The 26,158-nt window shown below is 34.3% G+C and overlaps 1 protein-coding gene across 3 annotated transcripts in view; it reads left to right on the plus strand.

Annotated features, from left to right (window-relative positions):
• Window positions 1–243: 243 nt before the first annotated feature.
• The window catches only part of LOC128992598 (protein vav), a 29,220-nt gene continuing 3,305 nt past the window's right edge, over window positions 244–26,158 (plus strand). Inside the window, exons 1-17 of one of the 3 annotated variants that reach the window (XM_054416255.1) lie at window positions 244–598; window positions 4,052–4,227; window positions 5,183–5,248; window positions 8,385–8,588; window positions 10,132–10,270; window positions 11,868–12,035; window positions 12,875–13,078; window positions 13,933–14,052; window positions 14,975–15,091; window positions 16,226–16,341; window positions 21,025–21,073; window positions 22,329–22,531; window positions 22,986–23,103; window positions 23,807–23,947; window positions 24,182–24,270; window positions 24,783–24,914; window positions 25,298–25,447. In XM_054416255.1, the coding sequence (XP_054272230.1) occupies window positions 386–598; window positions 4,052–4,227; window positions 5,183–5,248; window positions 8,385–8,588; window positions 10,132–10,270; window positions 11,868–12,035; window positions 12,875–13,078; window positions 13,933–14,052; window positions 14,975–15,091; window positions 16,226–16,341; window positions 21,025–21,073; window positions 22,329–22,531; window positions 22,986–23,103; window positions 23,807–23,947; window positions 24,182–24,270; window positions 24,783–24,914; window positions 25,298–25,447 (2,405 nt within the window). In that variant the 5' untranslated portion in view covers window positions 244–385. The remainder of the gene's footprint in view (window positions 599–4,051; window positions 4,228–5,182; window positions 5,249–8,384; window positions 8,589–10,131; window positions 10,271–11,867; window positions 12,036–12,874; window positions 13,079–13,932; window positions 14,053–14,974; window positions 15,092–16,225; window positions 16,342–21,024; window positions 21,074–22,328; window positions 22,532–22,985; window positions 23,104–23,806; window positions 23,948–24,181; window positions 24,271–24,782; window positions 24,915–25,297; window positions 25,448–26,158) is intronic. The other 2 variants (XM_054416257.1, XM_054416256.1) reach the window with 2 other exon arrangements.

Consider the following 26,158-nt stretch of genomic DNA (forward strand, 5'->3'; position numbering starts at 1 on the left):
AGGTAAATCGTAGATGTTTAAAACATAGGATCTATGATAAAACATAGGAGTATGTTTCATCGATGGTTAAATTTGTCTTAGATTTTGTACGCATTTTTATATAGTAAATATTAGATGAACTGTTTTACGTATTTCTAGGTTGGCTACTCTGTAGGTTCAGTCTTTTATGTTCATCCATTCCATTCTCCATTGGTCCAGAGGTCCATTCATTCATTCATAGCTCCTAGCAGTCCTAGCGTCCTAGCAGATAGTCCATTGATTGTTTTTGTTGACAAGTTCTCTTGTCTGTCGATTCCTTAGGAAAATGTCTTTTACACAATTTTGTCAATTAATATAGACTACTAACTAGAATTACGTCCATTTCTAGTTAGGGTACTTTGTGGAAATGGCTTCAATAGAGGTGTGGAGGGAATGTGCTAGCTGGTTAACCAAATGTGGTGTTTTAAGACCCGATCATAAAGCAAACTGGCCTGACGCCTCTCTGTCAGATTTGGCATATACTCTCAGAGATGGTGTTTTACTTTGTAACTTATTAAATTCCATAGAAAAAGGCTGTGTTGATATGAAGGATGTCAACCAGAAACCTCAAATGGCTCAGGTAGGATAGTTAAATTTATTTTTATTTTTAAGTAGGAAAGTAGGACAACCTGCTCTTCACATAGCCTAGTGCTGCTCAATTAAATTTAACTTCGATAATACTCATTTGTCCGCACTGATTAAATATACCTACCTAAAGGAATAGATGAAGTAGAAAAGTACAGTTCTTTGTCATACTTAACTTAGGCTTGACAAGCTAGGCTAAGGACGCGTAGGCCTGTCCTCTGTGTATTAAAATAGTGGCTTAAACACAACAAAATAACAATTTCAAAAATGCAAGCATGCTTAAATAAGTAAGATATGAAGAATTCAATTTTCAGATGTGTTTTAGGCTACTTAGATGTTTGTAAAACATATAAGTAAGTTACTTTGAATGCCTTTGCATTAGGCTAACTTATGTTTATCTCCTCTCCTCTTCAGTTTTCGTATTTTCATTTAGGCTATTTCGGTTATAACTTTAACTTAGTTAACCGTAATGTGGCATGCAGACAAGAATGTAGAATGAACTCAAATAAAAACTTCAAACTATCTTAGTTAATATTCGTAACCTCTGAGAATTGTTTTACCGTTATTTTCAGGTTAAAAGTGAGTCTTATAATTTAATATTTACTTAAATCGACTGCACTTTACTTAACTTATGTCCTACACTCATTCAAATGAAGATATGGATCGATTTTATCGAATCGATATTACGATTAGGCTACTCACTATTTCGATTGCGGTATTCTATACATCGATTAAGTTATTGCATGGTTTTTGTTTTGATATTTATATTTTTGGTAATTATTCCGTTTAGGTGCCTCCAAACGAATTTTTTATTTTGATATCTTACTTTATAGTTTTTTACCTCCTGAATCCAAATTACCATTATTTTTCACCGCTGATGAATAAGTTATTTCTCAAGATATCGCCGTAAAAACATACAACATTACAATAAACAAGGTAGGATGGATAACATTTACAAGTGGAATGAACTGTGCGTAACTAAGCCTACAGCTGACTGTTTTCAACCACACGACAAGCAACTGGAAGTAACAACTTTTGAACTTAATTAACTCACTCTGATTCTATCATCAGCATTATGCCTAGTGACGTCATTTTACTTCACTACAACTAGAACTCAAAACAAAAATACTCATACTCATACGTGCTGTGTAGTGATAGTCTGCTACGCCGTTACAAGTCCAGGTTAAGTGAAGAGAGTAACATGGTTGATGAGAAGAAGAACATCGTTGATTAAACATGATAACATCGTTGTAGAAACATTTCAAGTGATTCTGTAGTCAATAATGTTTTCTATAGCCTAATAGGAATTTCGTCACATTATGGAGATATAGATGGACTGGTGGACTAATTACATGTAGTTCTTATTTAGGCATGTCAGGGTGGTAGGTCGTGCTGTATGTGAATTGGTGACTGCATTAAGTGTTTTCAAGTTAGGTTAGATTAGGTATTATTGGTCTTAGAAAGTGAAAAGTGTAACTTAATCACGTGACTGCGTGACTCATATTGCAGAATCAGACTTAGCTAATTAAAGTTGTCACTATCATTTGCTTGACTATGATTGAAAACAATCAGCTGTTGGCTTACTTAACCCATAGTTCATTCCACTTGTAAATGTCATCCACCCTACCTTAAATAAATACCACATTTTTGTTTATTTCATTGCTTTTTTTGTATAGGCCTAAGTCAATTTAAACAAACGTCACGATGAATTATCGAGAATTTAGTCAGATTATTTTATGTAATCCTGAAAGTTGTTTCAAATGGATGCAAGATCAAGGATTAGTACCTGATACGGGTACACTTCCATATCCGTTGGCACAAACAACCGAATGATTAATATTGATTATTCAATTGTTTAATTCGCTATATTGTTTGGTTAGTTAGGTTAACCTTAGGCCTACCTAACCAACCAAACAATAAATCGAATAATCGATATATCGATAGATTTTTTCATTCGGTTGTTTGTGCCAACAGATATGGAAGTGTACCCCCTGATACTCCTAAATGTGACGCCTGTAACGATGATATGGAAGTTAGAATACAAGGTGATAAATCAGGTAGATTTTAGAAGTCAAAAACAATCTAAACCACACTCACTATCTAAATGACGTTTAGTATCTAGGAATAAGGCTATAATTGGTACCTAGTTTGGTTTTTGTTTTTTTTTTATCCTATTAAATTGTTACCTATATTTTTTAATTTTCTTTATTTACAAATTTAAGATAAACTAACTTAACTGATCATAATTACAGCTGATATATAATTTTAAACAATATTAAAAATCAATTGAAAATAATCATAATTACGATTATTTGATATTGATGAATCGATATAGGCCTATTGATCGATATTTTCATTTTAATGAGTGCAGGACGTAAAGTAAAGTGCAGCCCTTTAATCACTTACAATAAACGTAATACGGTATATAAAGTTTCTGGTGAGGAATTATCTTATGAGCGCGAAGAAATTTATGCACCGTTACTTTCAGCTAAAAATCTAGTTTCTAGTGATATATAGGATTAAATCTATATAGGTTCCCATGGTCACGTTAATCACAATAAATACCAAAGTTTTCAAAATCTTATCTAAATCAACACGTTTGTGAATCTTTAAACTGCTGTTGCACCTCTCAGAATGAAGCTAATAGGCTAAGTAATTTTGTAATTTGTTGTTGTTTTTTAAAAGCTCTTTCTAAAACATAGTCTAAATTACTGTGGGGAAAGCACTAGAACCTACGTATGTTGTGTTCTGGTAAAGTCAAACCTGTGTTCTGTATTGAACTCCAAACGTCTTTCAATATAAAATGCTTTCAGAACATCTAACTTAGCCTTAACTATTTAACTAGCCTACTTAAGTAAGTTAGTCTTGTGAAAACTAGGCTATTCTTACTTACCTACCTAACACTTGTTATTAGGCCTATCCATATATAAATCCCAAAGTACCCATGAACTTGTGAGAAAACTACAAGTCACACTCCCATAAATCATATGTAGGGTACTTAAATTGTTCGTCATGACGAGAAACCTTGCGCAAAACTATCCATTATTTCATAAATTGCCCTTTAAGGTTGTAATTCCTTTCCAAAGGGAACTTTCCATATACCTAATGTTAAAAATACCTTAGCTGTACTTATTTGTATCTCAATTCTTTCAATTTATTACCTTATTAAAATGGGGTGTGATTATTTGTTTGTATTACTTTATTCTGTTTAGTGTATTTCAGCTTAACTTAACCAATCAATAATTTCATTAATGCCTATGAAGTCAAACGAGTTGAAGCCTGTGGGTGACAGCTAGTTTACCATTAAACCTTTATCAATTAATTTTCATAGGCCTCCCTAACGTTAATTTTCAACAGTATAAGTAATTAAATGGATGAAACAAAAATTTATGAAGTGTTTCAAGGCCATCATTTTCCTATCTTTAAAATAATGCTGATTTCCTTCTAGTTTTTGTGCCTACGGAACATCAAAACCTTCCTCCAGGTGTGCCAAGATGTGTTTGGGCTTAAAGAAAGTGACCTTTTCGAACCCTCCATGCTTTTTGATCTCACTGACTTTTACGGAGTTCTCTACACACTGTCAAAACTTTCCAACTGCCCAAAAGTGCTCAAGAAAAACATTCAGTAAGTATTTTTAATCATCCAAGTGTAACTTAACTCAAACTGAGTTAGTTTTTTTCGGGTTAATTTATGGTTTTTGCCTATTACAAACTCATGGAGGTTAAAGTAATTTTGACACAAGCATTTTTTAAATAGTGTAGGCTATTTTGCAGTGCCTTACCCAGTGTTTTAAATGGAAAAGAATAGTCTGAAGATAACATAAGCTAACAACTCGGTTCATAATAACCTAAAATTTATTTTATCTGGCTAAATTTTGTTTCAACTTGTTCTGTGTTTGGGCTTTTTTAAGCCTGTATAGTTTATTTTTTTATTTATTATGTCTGTATTGCTCCAACCAATAGAAATGTATGGTAAAGTATACTAAGGGGTTTTTAAGTTTATTAGCTGATAAGTTTGATCATGTATAGTTATTTTTTTGAGGGATTGTTTTATTTAGTCGTCATTTTGACTTGGCATATACATTGTAACTATGTCTACATGCTGAATAAAGAATTTGAATTTGAATTAATTAGGAAGTTAGTGAATACAAATTATCATCAAGGAACAAAATATTGTTCTGCTAGTGGGTAATTGGTAAAAATGTACTTCACCTTTTAAACACACTTCTGGTAGTGTTGAATTTTAATTAAATTAACAGGTTGATTCTTATCAAAATATAAACCATATTTTAGAATGTGGTTAGGCCTATAAATACAGGCCCTTTAAATGGTTTTTGTGACTAGTTATTTATTTAATTAAAACTAAGCTATTTAATTATAATTCTTATTTTATGGTCTTTTATACAGTACAGTACCGGTACCATTATATTATTCTAATAGAAAACAAACATTTTTAGATTTAAAAAATCTAGGCTTCATCAGCCACTTTACTGATTCATTCCATTACCTGTAATACTTTGTGATATTTAAAAATAAAATAAAAATAAATTTACTAATCACACTGAATCAATTGTTTCCAGCGGGTTCTCCATTCACAGATCCAGGACCTCCTCTCAAGAAGACATTTACAGGAATCTCAATGCTAGGTTAGTTATGAAATACGTATTCTTAATCATTAATTGATCCTGAAATGATCTTGAAGTAGGCTTTTGCACTGCAGTCAGCGTCAGAATCCATTGGATTTTTGTATGTAACTGCCTCGTCAGATGAAATACACTGCCAGACATTTCCGCTTTGCAGTAAATTTACTAAGACGAGACATAAGATTTAACCTTACTACTTCACAGAAATAGTCTTGGGAATTTAATCTCATATCATGGTTGCCACTGCAAGATTGAATTTTGTGATGAGGTCTGATTAAAAGTGCCTTAATAGGCTATATATATATACAATGGTTTTCCCAATTTTTTAAATTTGTACAAATAGTTTGATAAAACGTAGATGGTGATGTAGTTTTGTTTGTACAGGGCCTTAACCGTGTTAAAGATGTTTGCTAATTTTTCTTTAATTTAATGTCAATAATAAAATAATCATAGGATCATATACTCAAAATTTAACCTGCAAAAAAAACCTGATAGGTACGGTTGTCGTGCTTCTGTAGGATAAATTACAAGTTAGTTTAGAAGTTTTATATAAATATTTTAAATCATATTTTAAGTTAAAAAACATTGAATTTTTATTAAAAATACGCAGAGGATACGCGTCTGGTAACCGGACGTGGATTAGGCGTCCGGCAGTTACTGTCATAACCTAACCTAACCAACCAAACTTGCTTATAGTGAAAAAAATCAAATGAAGGTTCAATTCTCTTCATGACATAAAATTATAAATGCCAAAAATTCTAACAAAAGATGTACAGTTAAGAAGAAATTACATTCAAAGCAAAATCTGTGACAAAAAGTTAAAGTTACCGATGGGTTTCGAACTGGGGACCTCTCGTATATCAGTCGAGCACTCTATCCACTACACCACGAACACTGATGGCTGTACATCGTATCATTGTGGTAATGGCGTTCCGGGACCCCCTACCGAACGCCTAATTCACGTCTGGTTACCGGACGCCTAATCCACGTCTGGTTACCGGACGCGTATCCTCTGTGTTAAAAATAAGTTATTTGTAAAGCTATTTTTATCAAAGCAAGAAGTCAAGTTATAACTTTTGATGTTGTATGATTTGGTTGCTCAGTTTACTGATATGCAATCATAAACGTTTTCAAGTAGCAAATGACTATAAATATCTTAAGTATGGAAATTGATTAAACACTAAATAATTTCCATAGCTATTTAGCTTAGAATATTATAGATTACATCTGTAACTTGGTACACTCTTCTTTGTTTTTAAATTTGATACCGTATTGAAGTTTTCTTTTAAACAAAGCAAAATAAGCTTAGGTAACTTTCTTGTGGGAATAACCATTTAAATTTATCCAACTTAAAGTTGAATTTTAACCAATTTAATAAAATTATCCACGGTTGTAAGTGTGTAGTAGGATAATATATGTCGTATAAAAGTATTAAAATAACTTTTTTAACCTTTGAAGGAAAGTATCAGTTCAAACCATTATTTTTAATCTTAAGACATTGACACTAGGACCATGAAAATGGATAGTATCCAACATTCATAATTTTCTAAAAACGATTACAGTACCACGCATTATTAAAACCTTTTACTCCTAACAGGATAGTGTCGAGAAAGAAACACAGTTGATAAAGGCTTTACTTTAGTACAGTAGTATTCTACTACAGTAGACTCTCTCTTATCCGGACACCTTTTAACCGGACATCGGTTTAACCAGACTACACTCGGCCGAAACGACATCTGTTCAAGTACATAAAAGAAGACTGTAGATTAGTTATAAGTTTAATACAGTATAACACAATGAACAGTCTTATCGCAGTAGACAATGGCCAGCGGCAAATTGAATGTTCACAATGAAAATACTGACTGAGTTAGAGGTACGATTTAACAGCCATTATAAAACTATTATTCTCATGACAAAATAGGTTTGCACGCTAGTAATAAATAATGGAGGTGAAAGGAATATAAGTGATAAAACTTTAATATGAGCTAAACTACTGACTCAACGAGATCTTGGAAGTACTTACCTTGACCTTGAGTTCAACAATTGTTGTGATAAAAATTTATAGATGTGGCACTGCTAATGGAATTTTTATTGCATCATTATCCTAGTAATAAATTTTATGAAAATCGTATTCTATAAACCTCTTATGTGCTCCTAACCATGGTTACTGTTGACCACAATAGTAAATTGAAAGTTCTTTAAATTATAATAGGCTGTACCGAACCAAATTCGTACCAAGTAAAATGCTGTATCGAACCGATGGCGGTAATTAGGCCAGAACTGTACTGTACCAACTTTTTTGGTGCACCGCAGACCCCTAATAGTAAGATAAACCAAGAATTTTACCAAAAAGTTCAGAACTTTGTAGACCTTTGGTTAACCATGAAACATAAGATTAGGCCTAATATGAAAAATAATAAAACATAGTGTGTGCAGTGATCCCGGCTTAGCCACATAACGTTGTATGTAGGCCTTCTCATTCACAGACTGTTTTGGCTCATCCCTTTAGTTCGATTCTCCAAGTTTCACATTTTGTGTGCAGTGAACTGTGCAATGTGGAGCTCATTGTAAGGAAATATTGCTTGGTTAGTTAAAATGCTGCTGCTGTTTTAAAATGGTCAAGTTTACGGCTAGTTAGGTTGAAACCATACCCATTCAAACTTGACAATGGTTAGGGCCTATCCATTATTGTGAAACCTAGTCAATAAATTGTAAAATAATACTAACCTAAATTATGAACCTAAAAATAAAAATATGATTTTACTTCTTGTCAAGCAAACAAATGTCTGTGGATTTAAATCTCAAACACTCCTTCTTCCTCTTTGGAAATACACAGAATCGGTTTCAGTATTTAAAAAATACCAAAAATTAAATATATTCTTGTTCTTCTAGTAGTACCAACAGTTGCATAGATGATGAGAACCTAAGCTCACTCTACAAGTTTTTGCAAACAATTGAAAAGCGTAGCACAACTGCGGAGCTAGGATAATGCTACTGTGTAGCATTATACTCACTTTTTATACATCTATAAAAGATGTACGCTGCACACAAAATTCCAAGCAAGGTAAAATTAGTGGTACATTCCTGGAGATTCACCCTCCCTAAGTGATAAATAGTTGTATGAGTATGTGTGTACCAGCTGTGGCAGCACTGCCCAAAGTCCCGTTGACCCGACGTGGCTGCAGTTCACCATCAAGAGTCCACAGCTTGATGACCTTGAGGAGGACGTCTACGAGAACTTATGTTACGTCACGTTTTCCTCGGAGGTATTGCCTCCAGTTGAAGTATTGTCTGTTTTCGTTTGCTTTTTCCGTCAGCACAGCACATCAACTAGGGATTGCAAGTAACGTTTAAAAGAGCTTTTTTGTGAGGCCTATTTTGCAGTTAAAGTTGCCTATTTTTGTTTTGTTCAGAGGTTTTTTTTTGTTCACTATGTCAGATTGAAGGTTTGAAGATTGAGGTTGGACTTGGGTTTGGTTTGTTAAATGCAGCAGGTTATTTGCTAGTACTGTATGTTGATAGTTGTATATTTGTTAGTAGTTATTTTGTTGCCGATGCTCATATTTTGCAGATCAGTGCAGATCACATATTAGGAGCCATTTTTTTACTGAAATATTCATTTTGTAGTTAGGACATAATAGTATACTCATCACAACATTAGATTACTGTTATCACTAGTATTACATTTATCAGAAAAAAAGTGTAGCTAGATTTTTTTTTCAGTTGCCTAGGTATTTTTGTTTGATTTCACCGTTGCAAGAGATATACAATTTCTGACTAATAAAGTGTAATTGTAAAGTATCTTCATCGTGTGAGTTGTTACTTAGTTTTATTGGTTTGTTTAACAATGTAAAAAAAATGAGTTACCTTACGAGTACAGTTTTTGTTTGTTTTAAAATTTTAAAACTTTAACGCAATATTTCTTCATATATTTCACAACTTTATATATTTTTTTTTGTTCCATTGCATTGAAATGTCATATTCACTATGATACTATTTACATTTACAAAGGCTTGTATTTATATTTAGGCCTATATTTATATAATATAAAATGACAACATTATATAGTTAAAAATACATATTTTTACAATGTAATGCTTTTCAGCCGCTAACTGCCTTGCAGTGAAGACATTGTGTACGTGTCTGCATACTGGTGCATGCTTTACTTGGTTTAGTTTTCATTAAGTTTGGTTTCCGCCTGGTCAAAGTATGATTTTGAACTAACAAGTAGTTTTTACTCAGAAACATATATTTTTAACATCATTTTACAAACATCAGGTTTAAATATACATACATATCTCCTTCCATTCCTGTAATTCTGTAATTCCCAGTGTACTTGATTGTTGGACGTAACATATTGGGTGATACTCATGATTATATTGTGATATATACACATTATGCCTTGTTCAAAAGGATTAGACCTTTTTTTCTACACCCAGGGTAAAGATCAGTCTAGCAAAAAATTCAGCTTACCCAAGTTCTATACTAGCAAATAAATATTAGGAGACACAAAAATAGATTTCTAGTGAAAATACATTCACACAGTGGTTGATTTTTAGAATCAGAAATACCTGAAACTGGAATCTAACTTGGATTATTATTCTTCTTTTCCATCCTTTACTATCCTTCTAAATCCTTCCTCTACAGTTGTGTTACACATAAACACTAGACAATCGATGAAACAATGTGAAACACCAACACTTGATTGAAAAATATTGACTAAATATGTAACAAAACCCAAAAATGGAACGACTTAGAAAGCTATCCTACTGTACCCCTCAAATCGAGCTGTCAATTATTCAAATCTGAAAACAAAATCATATTTTGACCATGCCGGGTCAGTATAGCGCAATGTGTTGAGTGGGCATGTTGCATGTGTGTGACAGCGAAGAGGTGACGACGCTCGATGTTCGGACGCCGCTCGGCGAACACGTAGAGTACTCACACTACGACGCTCACACACGCAATGAGGAGATATACCAGGACCTGTGTTCCATTGATAAAAAATGTACCGTAGCCACACAGGTATGTTGATACAATAGAACCTCAGGGGTTACAAATGGAAGGAATTGTGAAATAGAGTTTGTAGTCTAGGGATTAGAGTGGGACAGTTATAATACAAAGAAACTTGTACAGTAGACACCCACTTGTTATAGAATGTAAGGAATTTAAAAAAGTTTGAATTGTAGGGGTTAGAGTGAAAACAATGTATATAGGCATCTTCTAATACAAGGTCGTGGCGTTGGTTTGTGGCAATGTCATGCATATTGACATGGGTAATAACAGAAATAACAAAAGTGTAAACATAAACATTGCCTTATAATCTCTATTATAAATTAGTGCAACAGCTGTTTCGTTTTGCCAGGACAGTGGTGTTGCCACTTTTGTCTCGCCGCGGCCTTGTGTTAGAGGTGGCTATGATATAGGTATTGAATAGGAAAAATATACTATAAAGAGACATTTTACGCTTCCTAATTCAACTCATGAAGACTTGAGATCACTGAGCGCTATCTTAGAATTAGGGGATGGGAATTGGTTATTTCACCATTGAAATAAGAGTGAAAGGGCTAACAATAGGCTAGGCCTACTTAAAAATCATGAAATTTGCAATATAATTTTGCAGTTACACTTGACCTTAGCAAATTGCCCACAAACTCTACCAAACATGCTCGATTTCTTCAGTATAAAATAACCTTAAGACTGATGCCGGATTATTGAATGTGACGGCAGCGAGGTTTACTGTATTTGTTATTGTTGTGTTCTGAGTGTAATGTTTTAAAAGATTTTTTTTTAAATTTTTGAGGTTGTATTGGGCTTGCATTTTGTACTGTAGTGAAGGATTTTAAATCAAAATATTAGTGCTTTCAGTTTGTTTCATGTTAGTTACCAGTTACCACTAATTGAAATCACTAGACAGTCTATTGGTTGATTATCTGGAAAATATGTGCTTTTTAGTGAAACATGTTGTAATAATTTTATTTTGTTAGGTAAAGACGTTACATAATGTTCTAAGTTTACTAAATTATAAACATGAATATTGAGTGGCTCGATGCTTACTCTTTATCTACTTTAACATAAATTGCTTTTAAAACTAGAAGTACCTTATTACGTGTTGCTGTTGCTATTGTTGTTTTGTCAACTTAATTTTCTAAACACAAAATAATTTGTAAACTTTGTTGGCATTTTATATAATAAGTTGTCATAAAACACATTTTGGGTTGAAAATGGTGTTATATCTTCTTATAGTAATCCTCAGATCACACTGAGCTACTAGTTTTTTTTTTAAACAATTGAAGTTAACATCACATATTAGTACAACATGAATATGACACTGGTTGGGCAAAAACTAGTTGCATTATGTGAATATTTACACCGTTTTTGCAATTTACTGCAATCCAAAAGCTAAAAAGAGAAAAAATACAACAACGCTAGGTAAAACAAACGTGATTATTGTGAATATCAAAAAAAAGAAAAAGATGAATGACATAGAGAAAAATTTTAATATAAAAATCATCATCATTCATGAACATTTTAGATTTTAACAATAAGGTAGTATATTTGGGATAAATTTAAAAGCACGTTTATTCACACCAATTTAATTTAACTTTTTTTTTCTCCTAAGCCGATGACAAGTCATAGTTTGGAGAAGCGGGATTACGTGATCAATGAGCTTGTGGAGACGGAGAAAAACTATGTGGACGTGTTGGTAACACTGCAGCGTAGCTTCATGCGGCCACTCAGTACCCTCCTCGAGGATCATGACTACAGGACGATCTTCATGTGGATAAAAGTGAGTTTGGGATTGATAGTGGTTTTTGTTTCACGCTGTGTGTTTTGAACATTAGGGCTGTAGGAAATACAGAATGTTTATGGTAAATAACTGTATTTATGAATTTCCAATCTGAAATGGAACACGTGAGTTTAGTGTTCGTCTAAGGCTAATATGCTACGCTTAGCTGATTTGAAACCAACTGCCTTCAATGTCTAGAGTCATGTTAGTCCTGATTATGAAGATTATTTGTTGGTAGGTTTTGGATTAATTTCTGAATGATGTAATGTAATGAATACACTCCACTCCCACTCACACACTCTCATGGCGGGATTTGGCCACACAAACAACAGAGCAGTTACTGCTCTCTATCTCTCTCTAGCTTCTGCCTCTTCCACTGCTGCCCCCACTTCTCTGACGTCCCTGGAGACACTATCCTATCCTATCTTCTTGGGCCTTCCTAATGGTTTTTTACCTTCTGGCTTTCCTAAACTTGCCTTTAATAGTGAACCCTGTTCTCTCCGTAGTATGTGTCCTGCAGTGAACGTCTTAAAGCTGCAGTGAAAGCAATTGGCCTAGGAGAAGAAGACTGTGATCTGATCACAAACTTTTCATCAACAACAATGTAATAAATGAACAACCTAAAACTTTTCTGTATTGCCTATCAAATTACAGCACAAATAATTATCAACAAAAGACAATTAATTGTCTTTTCTACTAATCTTTATTTAAAAAAAAAATTGGTTTTTCTTTTCCAAGTTCGACAAACTGAATCTGATGTACCGGTAATGATTTTGGCCCTACATTTTACATATTGTTTGTATGAATAAATTATGTCTTATTAACTAATTTGTTGATAGGAACTGAGCGAGATCCATTCCGGGTTCCACTCCCAGCTACGCAAGGTTGTTGCACCAGGCAGCTGCGCTAGACTGAGTGAAGTTTTCCTCAACTGGAGGGAGAAGTTCCTCGTCTACGGAGACTACTGTGCCAACCTACCCGATGCTCAGTCTCGGATAAGCGACCTCTGCGCTCACAGCGACTCGGTCAACCAGGAGGTCATTGTGAGTACAACATTGTCAACGTTAATTTACAGTGGATTGAGCATCAAACGGGTTTGATAAAAAATGAGTAGAACCTAGGTTTCAAGATTTTTGTTGAGATAGCAAGGCTAAAGGTAAGAGTTCAATACTGGCTCAAGGAGCACAAAAATTGTACACAATGCAGACAAATTTGGTTGTATGCCATCAATCTCACTGAAAAAGTAAGGTTTGTCTTGGAAAGAAAGAAAACAAGAAACCCTTAATCAATTGCAACATTTTTGTCATAAATAATTCAAAGTGACTATCGTGTTGGTGTAACATTTTATTTTGTCTAGTATGCTATGCCTACTTAATTAGTTTCTTCATATACGTCTACATATATTTTCTACACCACAAGAGATGTCTAAAAAGTAAAAACGGTTGGAAGGTAAATTTGATTGTGTGCACTTAAGTTATGTGAATATGCATTCAGTTTGTTTCACAAAAATTTAAATAGCCTAAAAAAGTTGCACAAAACTAAGTTCTAATCTACATTGGGGCTTTGCAACTTAGAGAGGCATCAAATTTGATTCTGAACTGATTCTTTACATACTGTCCTATAACATGGATACAATGGACATAGCCAAGTTTTAGGGGAAAGCTGCAACATATTTCTGTACTTTGTTACTTAATGTAGGTACTGTAATTAATCATTACTTCCCATAAAAGTAAAAATAAAGAGAGGTTTTTAATCAAACTTTTTTCTGATAGCTAATTACAAAAAATAAAAAAATAAAGAGAGGTTTTTAATCAAACTTTTTTCTGATAGCTAATTACTGATAGTTAGTTCATAGATAGTATTTATAAAAAAAACCATAAATTCATTATTTTTACAGAGGTGTCAACAAGAAGCAAATAATGGAAAATTTATGCTACGGGATATTTTGACAGTTCCGATGCAGCGGATACTGAAATACCCACTGTTATTGGAGAAACTAATATCCGAGACACAACCCGTGAGTACAGTAATTTACAATGTTTTAGAAGTAAACTTCAGTTAAACTTATTATATTGTGTAAATATTAGTAGATGCCCTTGTTTCATTATAATTACGTGATATCTTGTTGGTTTTTTTCTTTCACCACGAGCCATGATTTACAGTATTTCCTTACACATATATGTTTCATAATTAGTAAATTTCACCCTTGGGCTTGGTTCCAGTCTAGGTACTCTTCCTATAGGTGAGGTAAAAGTATTAAAATCACAAAATTTTGTTAACTATATTCTTATTCTGTAGGAAAAAAGTTAATTTCACCTTCCTTCCCAAAATAATAAAAGTAGCACTATACAAGGAACACTATTGTAGTTTTTTTGCGATATTTACAAACTCTTTTTCCACATTAAACAGTACTTTGGTAAACAGGGATTACCTGTTTGTTCAGAAAATAAGACAAACAGTGAGCCCTTTTCAAGCATTTACATGTGATGTGGATTAGCTGGTGAGATCCAGCTCACAATTTAGGAGAGGGGTAAATATTTTTATATCATACTACACAGAAACATGTACTTTTCCATACGTATTGATAGGCTGGAAAGTTGCCCTTTGCCATGCCAACACATGGAAAAGTAAGTAATGTACTTTTACCGTGCACTTAGTCAGCTGATGTAATAAAACAGCTAATTGCAACGGCCTATTTTATTTTCTGAAATATCTTATGTTATGTCTTAAATAAACTGTGTTATGAGTTTAAAATGTAACTTACCAATTTTTTCTATAGTATGATGTAAAGTATCGTACGTTACTCGCCCGTTAAGCTTTATTGTAGTTGTATGGTAGTGCTTGCATGGTAAAACACCACTTACTGGGCTTGTATACTATAATAAACCTAATCTTGCTGGGATTTTGACCTGTGTAAAGAACCTCTGTACTCTGTATAGAACCATGAAGACTACAGAGGTCTGGAGAGGGCCAAGGAAGCTATGAAGGATGTGGCTCAATACAGCAATGAGGTGAAAAGGGACAGTGAAACCCTGCACATCATGAAGAAAATACAGGCAAGTGGAACTAGAACACTGAGTGGCTAGGCTGTGTAAAATATGTGTAAATATGGAGGGTGTTTAGCAGACCAGGAGAAAATGTGAATTGTATGTCAATTGTTGTGTCCATTCACTAACGGTGTTCGGATGGTTCTCTTTTAACTCTAGAAATGACGGTTAAAAATAGCTAAAATTATGAACTTCCGCCAAGGAGCCGTTATTTCCTAGTTGACAGAAGAATAAAAACAAACAATCTAACTCACGGGTAAAACAGTGTTTCACCTTAGAATTAAATCCACGATACTAAAGTAAAACTTTGATATTCGACTTCCAGGGACTAATACGCCCTTGGCTAATGTTTTGCGATGATCACGAGTCCAGGGGCTTTTCCCCCTGGTCTAGCGTTAGAATATACTTGGTTACCCAGGGTTATATGACCCCGTGTTCGACTCCAAGGACTATTCCGCCCTGGGGTAATGTCAGGCTATTTTGCCTTACACTCCACTCTCATAGGTAGAGATGTTTGTAGCTGCTTGCCGGCACTTGACTGACTGTACCCTGTCTTGCACCGTATTTATATGGGGTCGCAAAGCTAGCGCAGTGTGTGGCCACTTGGAGAACTAATTATCTCACCACAGCGCGGGCTATTTGAGATTGTATTGCTTTCTTTATCCTTTAATATTTTTTCTATTACAACTTGATTCAACATTTAAAGTAAAGGTTTGATTGGAAAGGGCTTATTACCTGAGAATTAAGGAGACAACGTAGCTACAGGACAAGCAGGCTTACCTTAAAATTTGTAGGCATCCCACTTCACGATAAAAAAAAAAATCAATTTATGTTGAGAAAGGGGGGGGGGGGTTGTCGAAATATTGAATTTTCCTTTTTCTTTTGTGTTACTTTAGTAACACAAGTAGGGATGCCTATAATTTTTGAGGTAAGCCTGCTTATCCTGTCCGTTGTTTCCTTGATTTAAAGTAAAGTTAACTAGAGAAAAACTATTTTTATAGCAGGCTACATTATTCACGGACAATATTCATGGGCAATAACTTTGTACATTTCGTCAAAAAATATAATCAGTTGTCTCAACTGTCAATTTTTCTTTTGAAAGCATTCGGAAACGGTTATATGATAATGATTTGAAATTTACAGGAGAGTATATCAGACTGGGACATGCCTGAAAATACAGAGCTGAAGGATTACGGTAGGCTAATAAAGGACGGATGGTTGCGGATAAAAGCTCACAACGATCAAAAAGTCAAAGTCAGGTATGAAAATGAAATCTATTAGTATGATTTTTTTAAATTCATTTTTATAGCCCCAGGATTGCGTAATATGACAAATAATGGTTAAAACATACCTCGTCAGACAATCCTTAACATGTAGGTAGTGAAGTTGCTACATATGTTTCGGCGGCTATTTAAGCATCTCCGCCATCGTCCAAGGCAAACAAAAGGATCCACTTGATGTGTCGTCAGAATAAATAAAATACACATTTTACACAAAACATAAAAAACTATAGTGATAGGCCTATCAACTACACGCACTGCCGTGGACATGGCAGGAAGCAGACTGAATGTTATGTTGTGATGTGACTTGACTCTGGGCTGTCGTCTGCGTTATCAACAGCTGATACTGGTCTATTGTAGTGACGGAGGAGAGTATTGAAAATATAATGAGATTCATAGTTGAGTTTTTCATTCAAAATTTGTGTGCTGTCCTTGGTTTTTATTTCTTTGTATATTTCAAATTCTTCCAGAGTATTTAATAGATTTCCTTTCCCGCAGTAATGAAGGATATCAAGACCGTCATTTATATCTAGCATATCATGTTTATTGTCGATGATGTGTTGGGCGAATTTAGATTTTTGCAATTTTAGTTTAGGGGGCCGGTCGGTGTTCTTTATACCTGGTTTTAAAAGGCCTCCCACTTTGTCCTACATATGTGCTCGGGCAATCGGCGCATTTTATGCGATATACACCTGTCTTCTCATACTTATCACCTTGTGGGTGTTTACCTTTAGATATATTTCGTAGCCGATTGGAAGTTTTAAAAGCCAGTTTGACACCACGTTTACTCAGATCTTTTTTCAGGTAGTTATTTATTTGGTGGTTATATTCGACACAGCAATATGTTATTCTATTATTATCAATATTGGTTGGTTGGTGACATGTATTGTTCTTTTTCTTTATAATGATTTTGTCCACCATATCTGATTTGTATCCATTGGCCACGGCAATGTGCTTTATTATGTTCAGTTCCTTTGTGTAATTTTCTGGACTTAGTGGGACATTTAGAAGTCTGTAGATCATCGAGTTGTATGCGGCTAGTTTTTGAGAGTATGGGTGATAAGATGTGCTATGAATGGTCTGGTCTGATGTTGTGGGTTTACGGTAAATGCTATATTCAAATTTATTGTTATGTTTCTCAACAGTGAGGTCCAGAAAATTTATTTTGTTGTCTACTTCCTTTTCCACAGTAAACTTAAGATTCGGTGACATGGAATTTAAGTATTGGTGGAGTAAATCAAGTTGCCGGTTGCTGCCATCAAATATTACAAAAGTGTCATCTACATATCTAAAGTAATTCAGTATTCTATTTATATGTTTATTTTTATCTGAAAAGATGAGTTCATTTTCTATATTATTTAAGTAAATTTCTGACAGGATGCCCGAGAGAGGGGAGCCCATGGCAAGACCGTCGAGTTGTTTGTAATACTTTCCATTAAACGAGAAATAGTTTTGGCATAATACTTCTTTCAGGAGACAGATTATTTCCTCTATGGCTTCAGGTAGGAGACTTGAATTTTCCTGTAGGTTATTTGATACTAGCTCAACAGTTTTATCTATTGGAATATTGGTGTATAGGTTTGTAATATTAAATGATGCAAAAGTATGGCGGTGTTGTATACTGAGGTTTTTAGTTTTTTCAATAAAGTCGTATGTATTTTTTAGGCTGTGTAGTCGTTTTTTAGGACTGTTTGTTCCCTGAGAATCCTCTCTAAGCGTTTAGCAAGTTTATATGTTGGGGCGGTAGTATAATTGACTAGAGGCCTGATAGGGACATTCTCTTTGTGGATCTTAGGTAATCCACTCAATTTTGGAGCGGCAGGATTAATAGCTCTTAATTGCGAAATGTCTTTATCAGTAAACAAAACTTTACTTTGGTTCATTAGCTTCTTGATGCGCCTCTGATAAGCATTTGTAGGGTCCTTATTTAATGAGGAAATATTGTTACTGTTAATGAACTCTTCTACCTTATCTATATATTGAGCCTCATACATTACTATTGTTGTATTTCCTTTATCAGCTTTACACAAGATTGCATTATTGGCTTTAAGTTTATCATTTAGACTCCTTATTGCAAAGAGATCTTTCTTTTGGGACATATTTAGTTTTGGTGCGTGATTTTTATTTAATTTTTCACACATGTTAAATCTAACTACATTCCTATCCTCCTCTTTAGGAATCATCCTCTGAGGTCACTACAATAGACCAGTATCAGCTGTTGATAACGCAGACGACAGCCCAGAGTCAAGTCACATCACAACATAACATTCAGTCTGCTTCCTGCCATGTCCACGGCAGTGCGTGTAGTTGATAGGCCTATCACTATAGTTTTTTATGTTTTGTGTAAAATGTGTATTTTATTTATTCTGACGACACATCAAGTGGATCCTTTTGTTTGCCTGACGATGGCGGAGATGCTTAAATAGCCGTAGAAACATATGTAGCAACTTCACTACCTACATGTTAAGGATTGTCTGACGAGGTATGATTTTTTTGACAGAAATATGTTTTTTTAGTAATAATGTTATTTCATCACTTCACCCCTAGAGTGAAAAGTGATATACCTTTCTAAGTCTGAGCATCAAATTGGACTCCCCCCTTCTCATATACCTCCACAGTTTATATTTTTCATCCATCTGCCATCCCACTCCTCTTTCTCCCAATCACTTCACCTCATTCATTTCACCTCATTCATCTACATTTTCTCTATATAATCTATTGATCTACTGTATACTACCTAAAATTATGACACTAGTATGTTTTTTACTCTGTCAAGTTGAATTTTATTTTTTATGTTACTTGCTGTTATGAATTTTCCTTTTAGGGTACCCCTTATAATGTCTTTAAAATAAATGTACAGTAGAACCTTGCTAATCCGACATCAGATGGTCCAACTCCTCGCTTGGTCCGAGCGTGCCGCCGACATAATAGGTTTCCGCTAACATACGGTAACCTCATTGTCTAAGAAAAATACCTATAAAGTTTTATAAAATGTGTTTCTTTAGTCTAATGTGTTGAAACTTGTTTTTGAATATCACAGTTCATTTGACAAAAATAAATGGAAGTAGAACAAAGAAAGAAATGCCGAACAAAGCATCAAGGTCAAGCTATCCGTTTGCACTGACAATCGTCTGCTCCTTAGACCTATACATCTGTCTGCTGTGCGCTTAAAAATTGCTATGCACAACATTTTGTGATTGGGTATTTGGTAACCATGACAACTTTAGTAGCCTGTGATTGGGTGATTAGTAACCATGGCAACTTGTTAAATGGGTGGATGAAGAGAAACTCATTTATTTATTTATTTTATTTATTTATTTATACGGTAAACACCATTTTTACAGTCAATGATACATGAGATTCAAGTTACAAGATAAATACTTCTAAACATATATAAGCCAGATACAGATTCATCTTAATTGCTAGACAATAGTAACATGCATAAATATTTTCAGAAAAATAACAATACCAGTAACCAAATCTAGATAACAATTGATAAATATTTTAATATAATAACAGTAACGAGCAAAAATATAAATATATTTGACAGACAAGACAAAAAACCCATGACAATTATAATAACGGTGACGTAAACTGAGTGAAAAAATGTTAACATTGCAATAAATATTTGTGAAAGTGTAACAAACAAACAAGGCAGCAAAATCCAGACAGTGACCTCAGGACACATTCTCATCGACCACATAACAATAACAGCTTAAACTAGGATATTTTTAATAGCTTTTAGTTTGCAGGTGAACATATCAACATGTTGGCATGCTTGATTTCCAAGTCTGTGGAGCCGTGGAATTGTACTGTGGAAGGCGTAGTTTGTAGAAAAGGAAGCTTTGTTGAAGAGTTGAATATGCCTGAAGTGTCGAGGGACGTGGAAATTAATTAGGCGAAGTATTTCTCATGGAAGAATAGAAGAACAAAGAGAAAGAATAAGCGATGTTTTTTGTCATTGTTATCTTTATCGTATATTTTACACGATTTTATGATTGTTGTTATCATCTATATGTGGGCCACTATTATTTTATACTTTTTCATGGGTTATCTAATTTTATTATCGACATTCTTCTGTCCTGAAACAGCATAGCAGTGGCCTTTGACTAGCAGTAGCTTACTAGACGGTACTAGCAGTAGGCTTACTAGGCTTCTATTGTTCTGTTCTTTATTTTCCTGTACAACGTTTGGCAATTTGTTTGTTTGAGTAAAAGTTTGAGAAAGCTGTGATTTTTAACGTTACAGTTTTTATTACTGGACCAAGGTTAATGACCTAACAGAACTATAATGATTGTGCAATAGCCTACTTATTGTATTTTGATGATGTAATATGCAAATTATCACATGAAAGTCCATTTATACAATATTAGGCATTGTTTATGAGTTAGAAATGACTGTTTTAGGTTATATTGGATTAAGCGTGGTGTTCAGTTATCCGAGGTCTGTTCAAAATACAGTTATACTACGTTTTTTTGTCAATAAACGCGTTCCTCTGATAATCAGACCTTTTTGCTGTTCTGACCATGCTCCTGGTCCCGTAGGTGACGGATTAGCGAGGTTCTACTGTATTAGTAAAATGTTTATGGCCTATGAAAATTAATATTTAACTTAATCAAACTTACTTTGCTACAAAACTCAAGCAGTCTCTTTCTGTTTCAGATATGTTTTTATTTTCGACCAAGTCATGCTGATGTGCAAGGCTTTAAAGGTAAGCAAATCTATTCCGCTACCCAATTAATTTCTTACAAGTGTGTGACAAGTAATTGATCCTATGATTTATGCTTAGAGTAAGATAAATCTTTATTAGTTGTCCGTATGAGGTATGGACATACAAGAATTAACCATTTACTGGAATACTCATCTTGTACAGAATAAGAAAAGTCTGGGGACCATATTTTAACCTTTGAAGGGACAATATCGGGTAAATCAAACTTAGTACTTAGTAACATAAATTAAATTGCCTTCTTGAGTGAAATAGTAACTTAGTATACCTATCGCCCAATACAGAGCAGTATTTTACGGGATGTCCAAAAGTTCTAGATGTGAACCCACATTAAGTGTTACCATATAATAGTGTAACCTAAGTGATATCATGTTCTAGGAATTTCATGAAAGAAGAACAGTGTTGGATAGTTTTTTTTTCTTATTGACACAAACACAATGTCAGCTATTTTGAATTATGGTACATAATCATGACCATTTGTATAAGAAAAGTGTGTACACAAACAAGTGAATTATGAAAGGCCCTCCGATTCTTATTTTGTTTCCAACCCAAGGTTTCCAACTTCCTCGAACTTCCATTTTAAAATACAAATCCTTTATACAAAATACAGGTTTCTTTAAAATACAAAACCTTTATACAAAAACCAGGTTTCTTTAAAATACAAATCCCCATTGATTTGCTCCTCTTTTAAAATGTGTTATAAAAGAAAAATCAGTGAAGACGACGGATCTCTACTTCTATATTTCAGACATTTACATTACTGACAGTTCATATTTTCATTTAACTCTGAAACCGTTTGAAATTTAGTATCTAGAGCTGTCATTTAATACTGCATTAAAATATGTGTGTCCTGCGGTTGTATTTAATGTTATTTGAGAGACTATTTTATACTTTTCCAATTACGGTAAGTGAAAGACAAGTTTTCATGATGGTTTGTTATTTTCCAGAAGCTTTTACCTTACCTTGTAATGTTTTAGGCATTTTAAAAAACTTAGTTTTTAATTTGAATCACAATGTAATATTTCTACAATAATCCCTCAATCAACATAAACTCTCCAAATCCCAACTGAACTATTTAACTACAACAATTTCTTTGAGTTATCCTTCATATAAGTTTATATTTAGTACTAGTTCATTAGGGTTCATTAACAGTCAAACGAGTGACAGCCAATAAACAGTCAAGAGTTCATTATGTCTTGACCGTTTCATTTAGTAATCACTGTTTTATATTGTGTTACAGGGAGACCAGTACAGCTACAAAGAGTCTCTGCTGTTGTGTCAATACAAGGTGGAGGATGTGAGCGCTCGACGGACACTACAGCGCGACTCTCGCTGGAACTACCAGTGGTACTTGGTGCGCAAGAGTGAGCGCACTGCGTACACCATGTACGCGCGGCTCGAGGAGGAGAAGCGGCTTTGGATAAAAGCCATACAGGACGCACTGTGAGTACTACGTGTTTTTATACGTACTGGAGTTGAAATCCCATGTTAACAAGCTGTTTATCTGAGCACACCAGATTACAGAAAATATAATCTTTCTATTTCACAAATGCGTCTTTGAATGTAAATAATTTGAAAAAGAGACTTGATTGTGCTTTGCTCTTGTGAAATGGATTCATTTTTAAATTTCCAACTGTGATATCTTGGTTTAATATAGGCCTACTTGTATTCATATTTTGGGAAAGTTATTCTTTGTAATCCATGAATTTTATTGACATGTCACATATTCATTGCTAAACCTCGACCATTGTATTATGAATTTCTGTGATAAATCAATTGAATTTGTAGCTTTAATTGTTTAAGTAATTTTTGTAGGGATGCTCTACAAAGCTAGATTTTAATTTGTCTAAACCGCTGAGCTTTGCGTGGTTGAAATGAAACCATTATCATTTTTCAGAGACAACATTGAGCCGTCAGTCTGTCGCAATACTGATCACAAGTTTCTGATGTACACATTCGAGAAACCTTCCACATGTAGTCATTGTAGCAAACTGCTTAAAGGCAGAATATTCCAGGTTAGTGATGTAACATGCACTTATAATGCATTGCTCCTATAATCAATTGAACCAATGGTAATCATTTGGCCAAAATGTAAAACCCTTCAAGCTTCAAATATTTTCAAAATCTTATATACAACTTATATCCAGTTAACCTAGTGGATAGCATCTCGGACTTCGATACGAGAGAGACAGGCTCGATTCCTGTCATTTGCATAAAACATTTAATGGGTTTGGACTGCCCCTTTTGCTAACAAATTATCATTGAACATGAACACACATTCACATTAGTAACAATAAAGAAAAAGTAGGAAATGCTTGATTTAGAGGTATATTAAATCTTCACCGACTTATGAGGGCTCCTTGGGGCTTTTGCAACAGAAAGTTATTTATTTTGTGAAATTAGCTTCAATGTAAGCAGTGTGAATATAATATACGTGAAAATGTTAATTTAATTGAAGCAGTATCCTGAGATGGGCTGAATTCAAATTAATTTTGAAACAATTTAAAGGCTACAATCAAGGATTTGACAATGGCAATGGTATCTCACAAATATTTTACCCATCCTGTAAATTTTTACCTGAGCAGTCCACCGCTATTTTAGGTGAGTCTCTATTTTATAAAGTTCTGTAAGGTTTATAAATATTCTTTTTAAATCAATCAAAGCTTTTTTTTTACCATTGTACTTACCTTACCTAACCTATTGTCGCAATGTCTACAGGGTTACAGATGTGATAGGTGCTTCATCGGAGTACACAAGACTTGTATCCCATACTCGGGCCGCTGCGGGGCTAAACTTCCTCCCGAGCTACCCCCTCGCCCCCCGCTGGCTACCACCCCCACCGAACTTGTACCTAGTCAGGTCAGAAAACACCCAAGTTACTGTCATAATTCATAAAGAGATGTAAAATATCCATGTAATTTTTTTTGGAATTGGTAAATACAATTTTTGAATTTTGGAAAAAGTTATATTTTAAAATGAAGCTAAGTGGCTAATTAGGATTTTATTTAGAATCTTAGAGCTTACCTGAGACAATTGGGATTCAGGGGCTCTTGGGTACACATTGAAGATTAACTAACATTACTTTTGTCACAGCCTGTACAGCCAGTACCTCCCATGCCTACAGACTGGACTGAGAGAGGCAGATCGTGGACGGACCACCAGTCATTACGAGAATACCTTTGGTATGTGTCGCTTATTTTGATAGAGATATTACACTTCTAATAAAATTAAAATTATACATCTACATAGTAGTTTTCATCTATTGATTTACAAAGTGGCATTTCTTCTCCAAGTTGTTCAAACATGTTTCTGCCAAAATACAAGACAAGGGTGAATCCATAGCCAGTTATTTTTTTCAAATTACTAGCTAATAAAACTCCCTGAAATAGACGTAAAATAAAATTACTTTCAATTCAAAGATGAGATACTTTTACAAAGTCGTATGACCATGGCTAACTTCTATTAACCAAAACCCTTTTATTTAACCGATTAACCAATATGGCCAAAAAGTCATTTTAGCTACAGTAGCATTGAAGCTGATGTGAAAAAAAGTTAAGCTTGGCGGGAGCAAGCCAAAGAGCGGTAGTGGCAGGTAGCCTATGGTCTTTGGCCTTGGGCTCAGGTGATAATACGCTACCCCACCTCGCCTCCACTGCTAAACCTGTGTTAGTGTGATTCCGTCTGTTGTTGTCAGGTTCGTAGGAGAGATGGGCCGAGACAGAGCCACCAGTCTGCTCGAGAGACAAATGGACGGGACCTATCTGCTGAGGATTCGACCTCAGGGGCCGACACATCCCAATGAAACTGTTTACGCTCTCAGTCTCAAGTTAGTGGAGTTACTATCAGCTGTTATAATTTCAATTTAGCAATATTATGCAGTTTAGTTTAGTGGAATATTTCACAATGTCATAGAAAGGATCCATCTGGTATTCAATGAAGTAAAAGCTAGACTTTAGTATGGGTTTTGTTTTTGGATAACCTTTGAACCAGAGAGAGTCCATTCTGGCACAAAAACACAGGAAATATTACTCTAGGGCCTTTACCCAAAATTAAAATATTAAATTTATACTTGTTAATAATTCATGGTAACTTGGGATTTTACTGATCATGATGCAAAATATCTGCTATAATCCAGATTAAATTAACATAAACTTATGATCACCATAAATGAGTTTTATAGGCATGTATGTACGTAATCTCTCTGTGCAGGACGGATGACAAGGTTAAGCACATGAAGGTGTACGAGAGAGACATGGAAGGGTCACAACACTACTACCTCTCAGAGTCCAGGTTCTTCCGCACTCTGGTGGAGTTGATATCTTGCTACGAACACACCAGCCTGGGCGAGAACTTTATAGGGTACATGTCTCACATAATTTTACTCACACTTTTTTTATATCAAGTTACCTATTAATTACTTAACATTATTTACAGCTAAGAAAAAAAGGAACTCACCAGTCCCCATTTCAATAACAAATAAATTTGAAAAATAATTTAATAAAGCGTGATTGCGTAACAATTGTTCAAATATGCTATAGTGTACTTCTAATAATCATGAAATACGTAATTTGTTAGTACTTTAAAGTACAATTACTTTTTAGTATTCAAAGTAATAAAAACACTGATTACTGTTCTAAATATTCCAATATGGTCCCCCAGATTCCCCCTACCACTGGACAATTTTTCAGACCTCCACGTTTTGAATTGATATACGTTTATTTGGATTTCCATTTCTGACAGCATTTTTTGCTGGTGTAAACAGTTGTTAGTCGTATCATATTAAACTTCTAACTTACCTGCAGTCGTATAAAATATTACGTGTTTATTGTCATTTTATCTTTCAATTCCCACAACCATAAGCACTGTTGATTGCATGTATTTATGCAAAACAGTAGTGTACTTTTGACAAAATACCTTTTTTGGAAAAACATTTAGATACAAAATATAGTTATTAGTGTGAAAACTTGTTATTTAGTTTTCTGTCAAACAAAGCTTGATAAAATACCTTGAAATAAACATAATTTTTCTATATTTCATGATTTAGGAAAGCGGTAATGTTATTCTGCTATG

This window comes from Macrosteles quadrilineatus, unplaced genomic scaffold (genome assembly GCF_028750875.1).
Source record: "Macrosteles quadrilineatus isolate MER2022 unplaced genomic scaffold, UCM_ALF_1.0 Scaffold_4__1_contigs__length_99947679, whole genome shotgun sequence".
In the NCBI taxonomy this organism is placed as follows: domain Eukaryota; kingdom Metazoa; phylum Arthropoda; class Insecta; order Hemiptera; family Cicadellidae; genus Macrosteles; species Macrosteles quadrilineatus.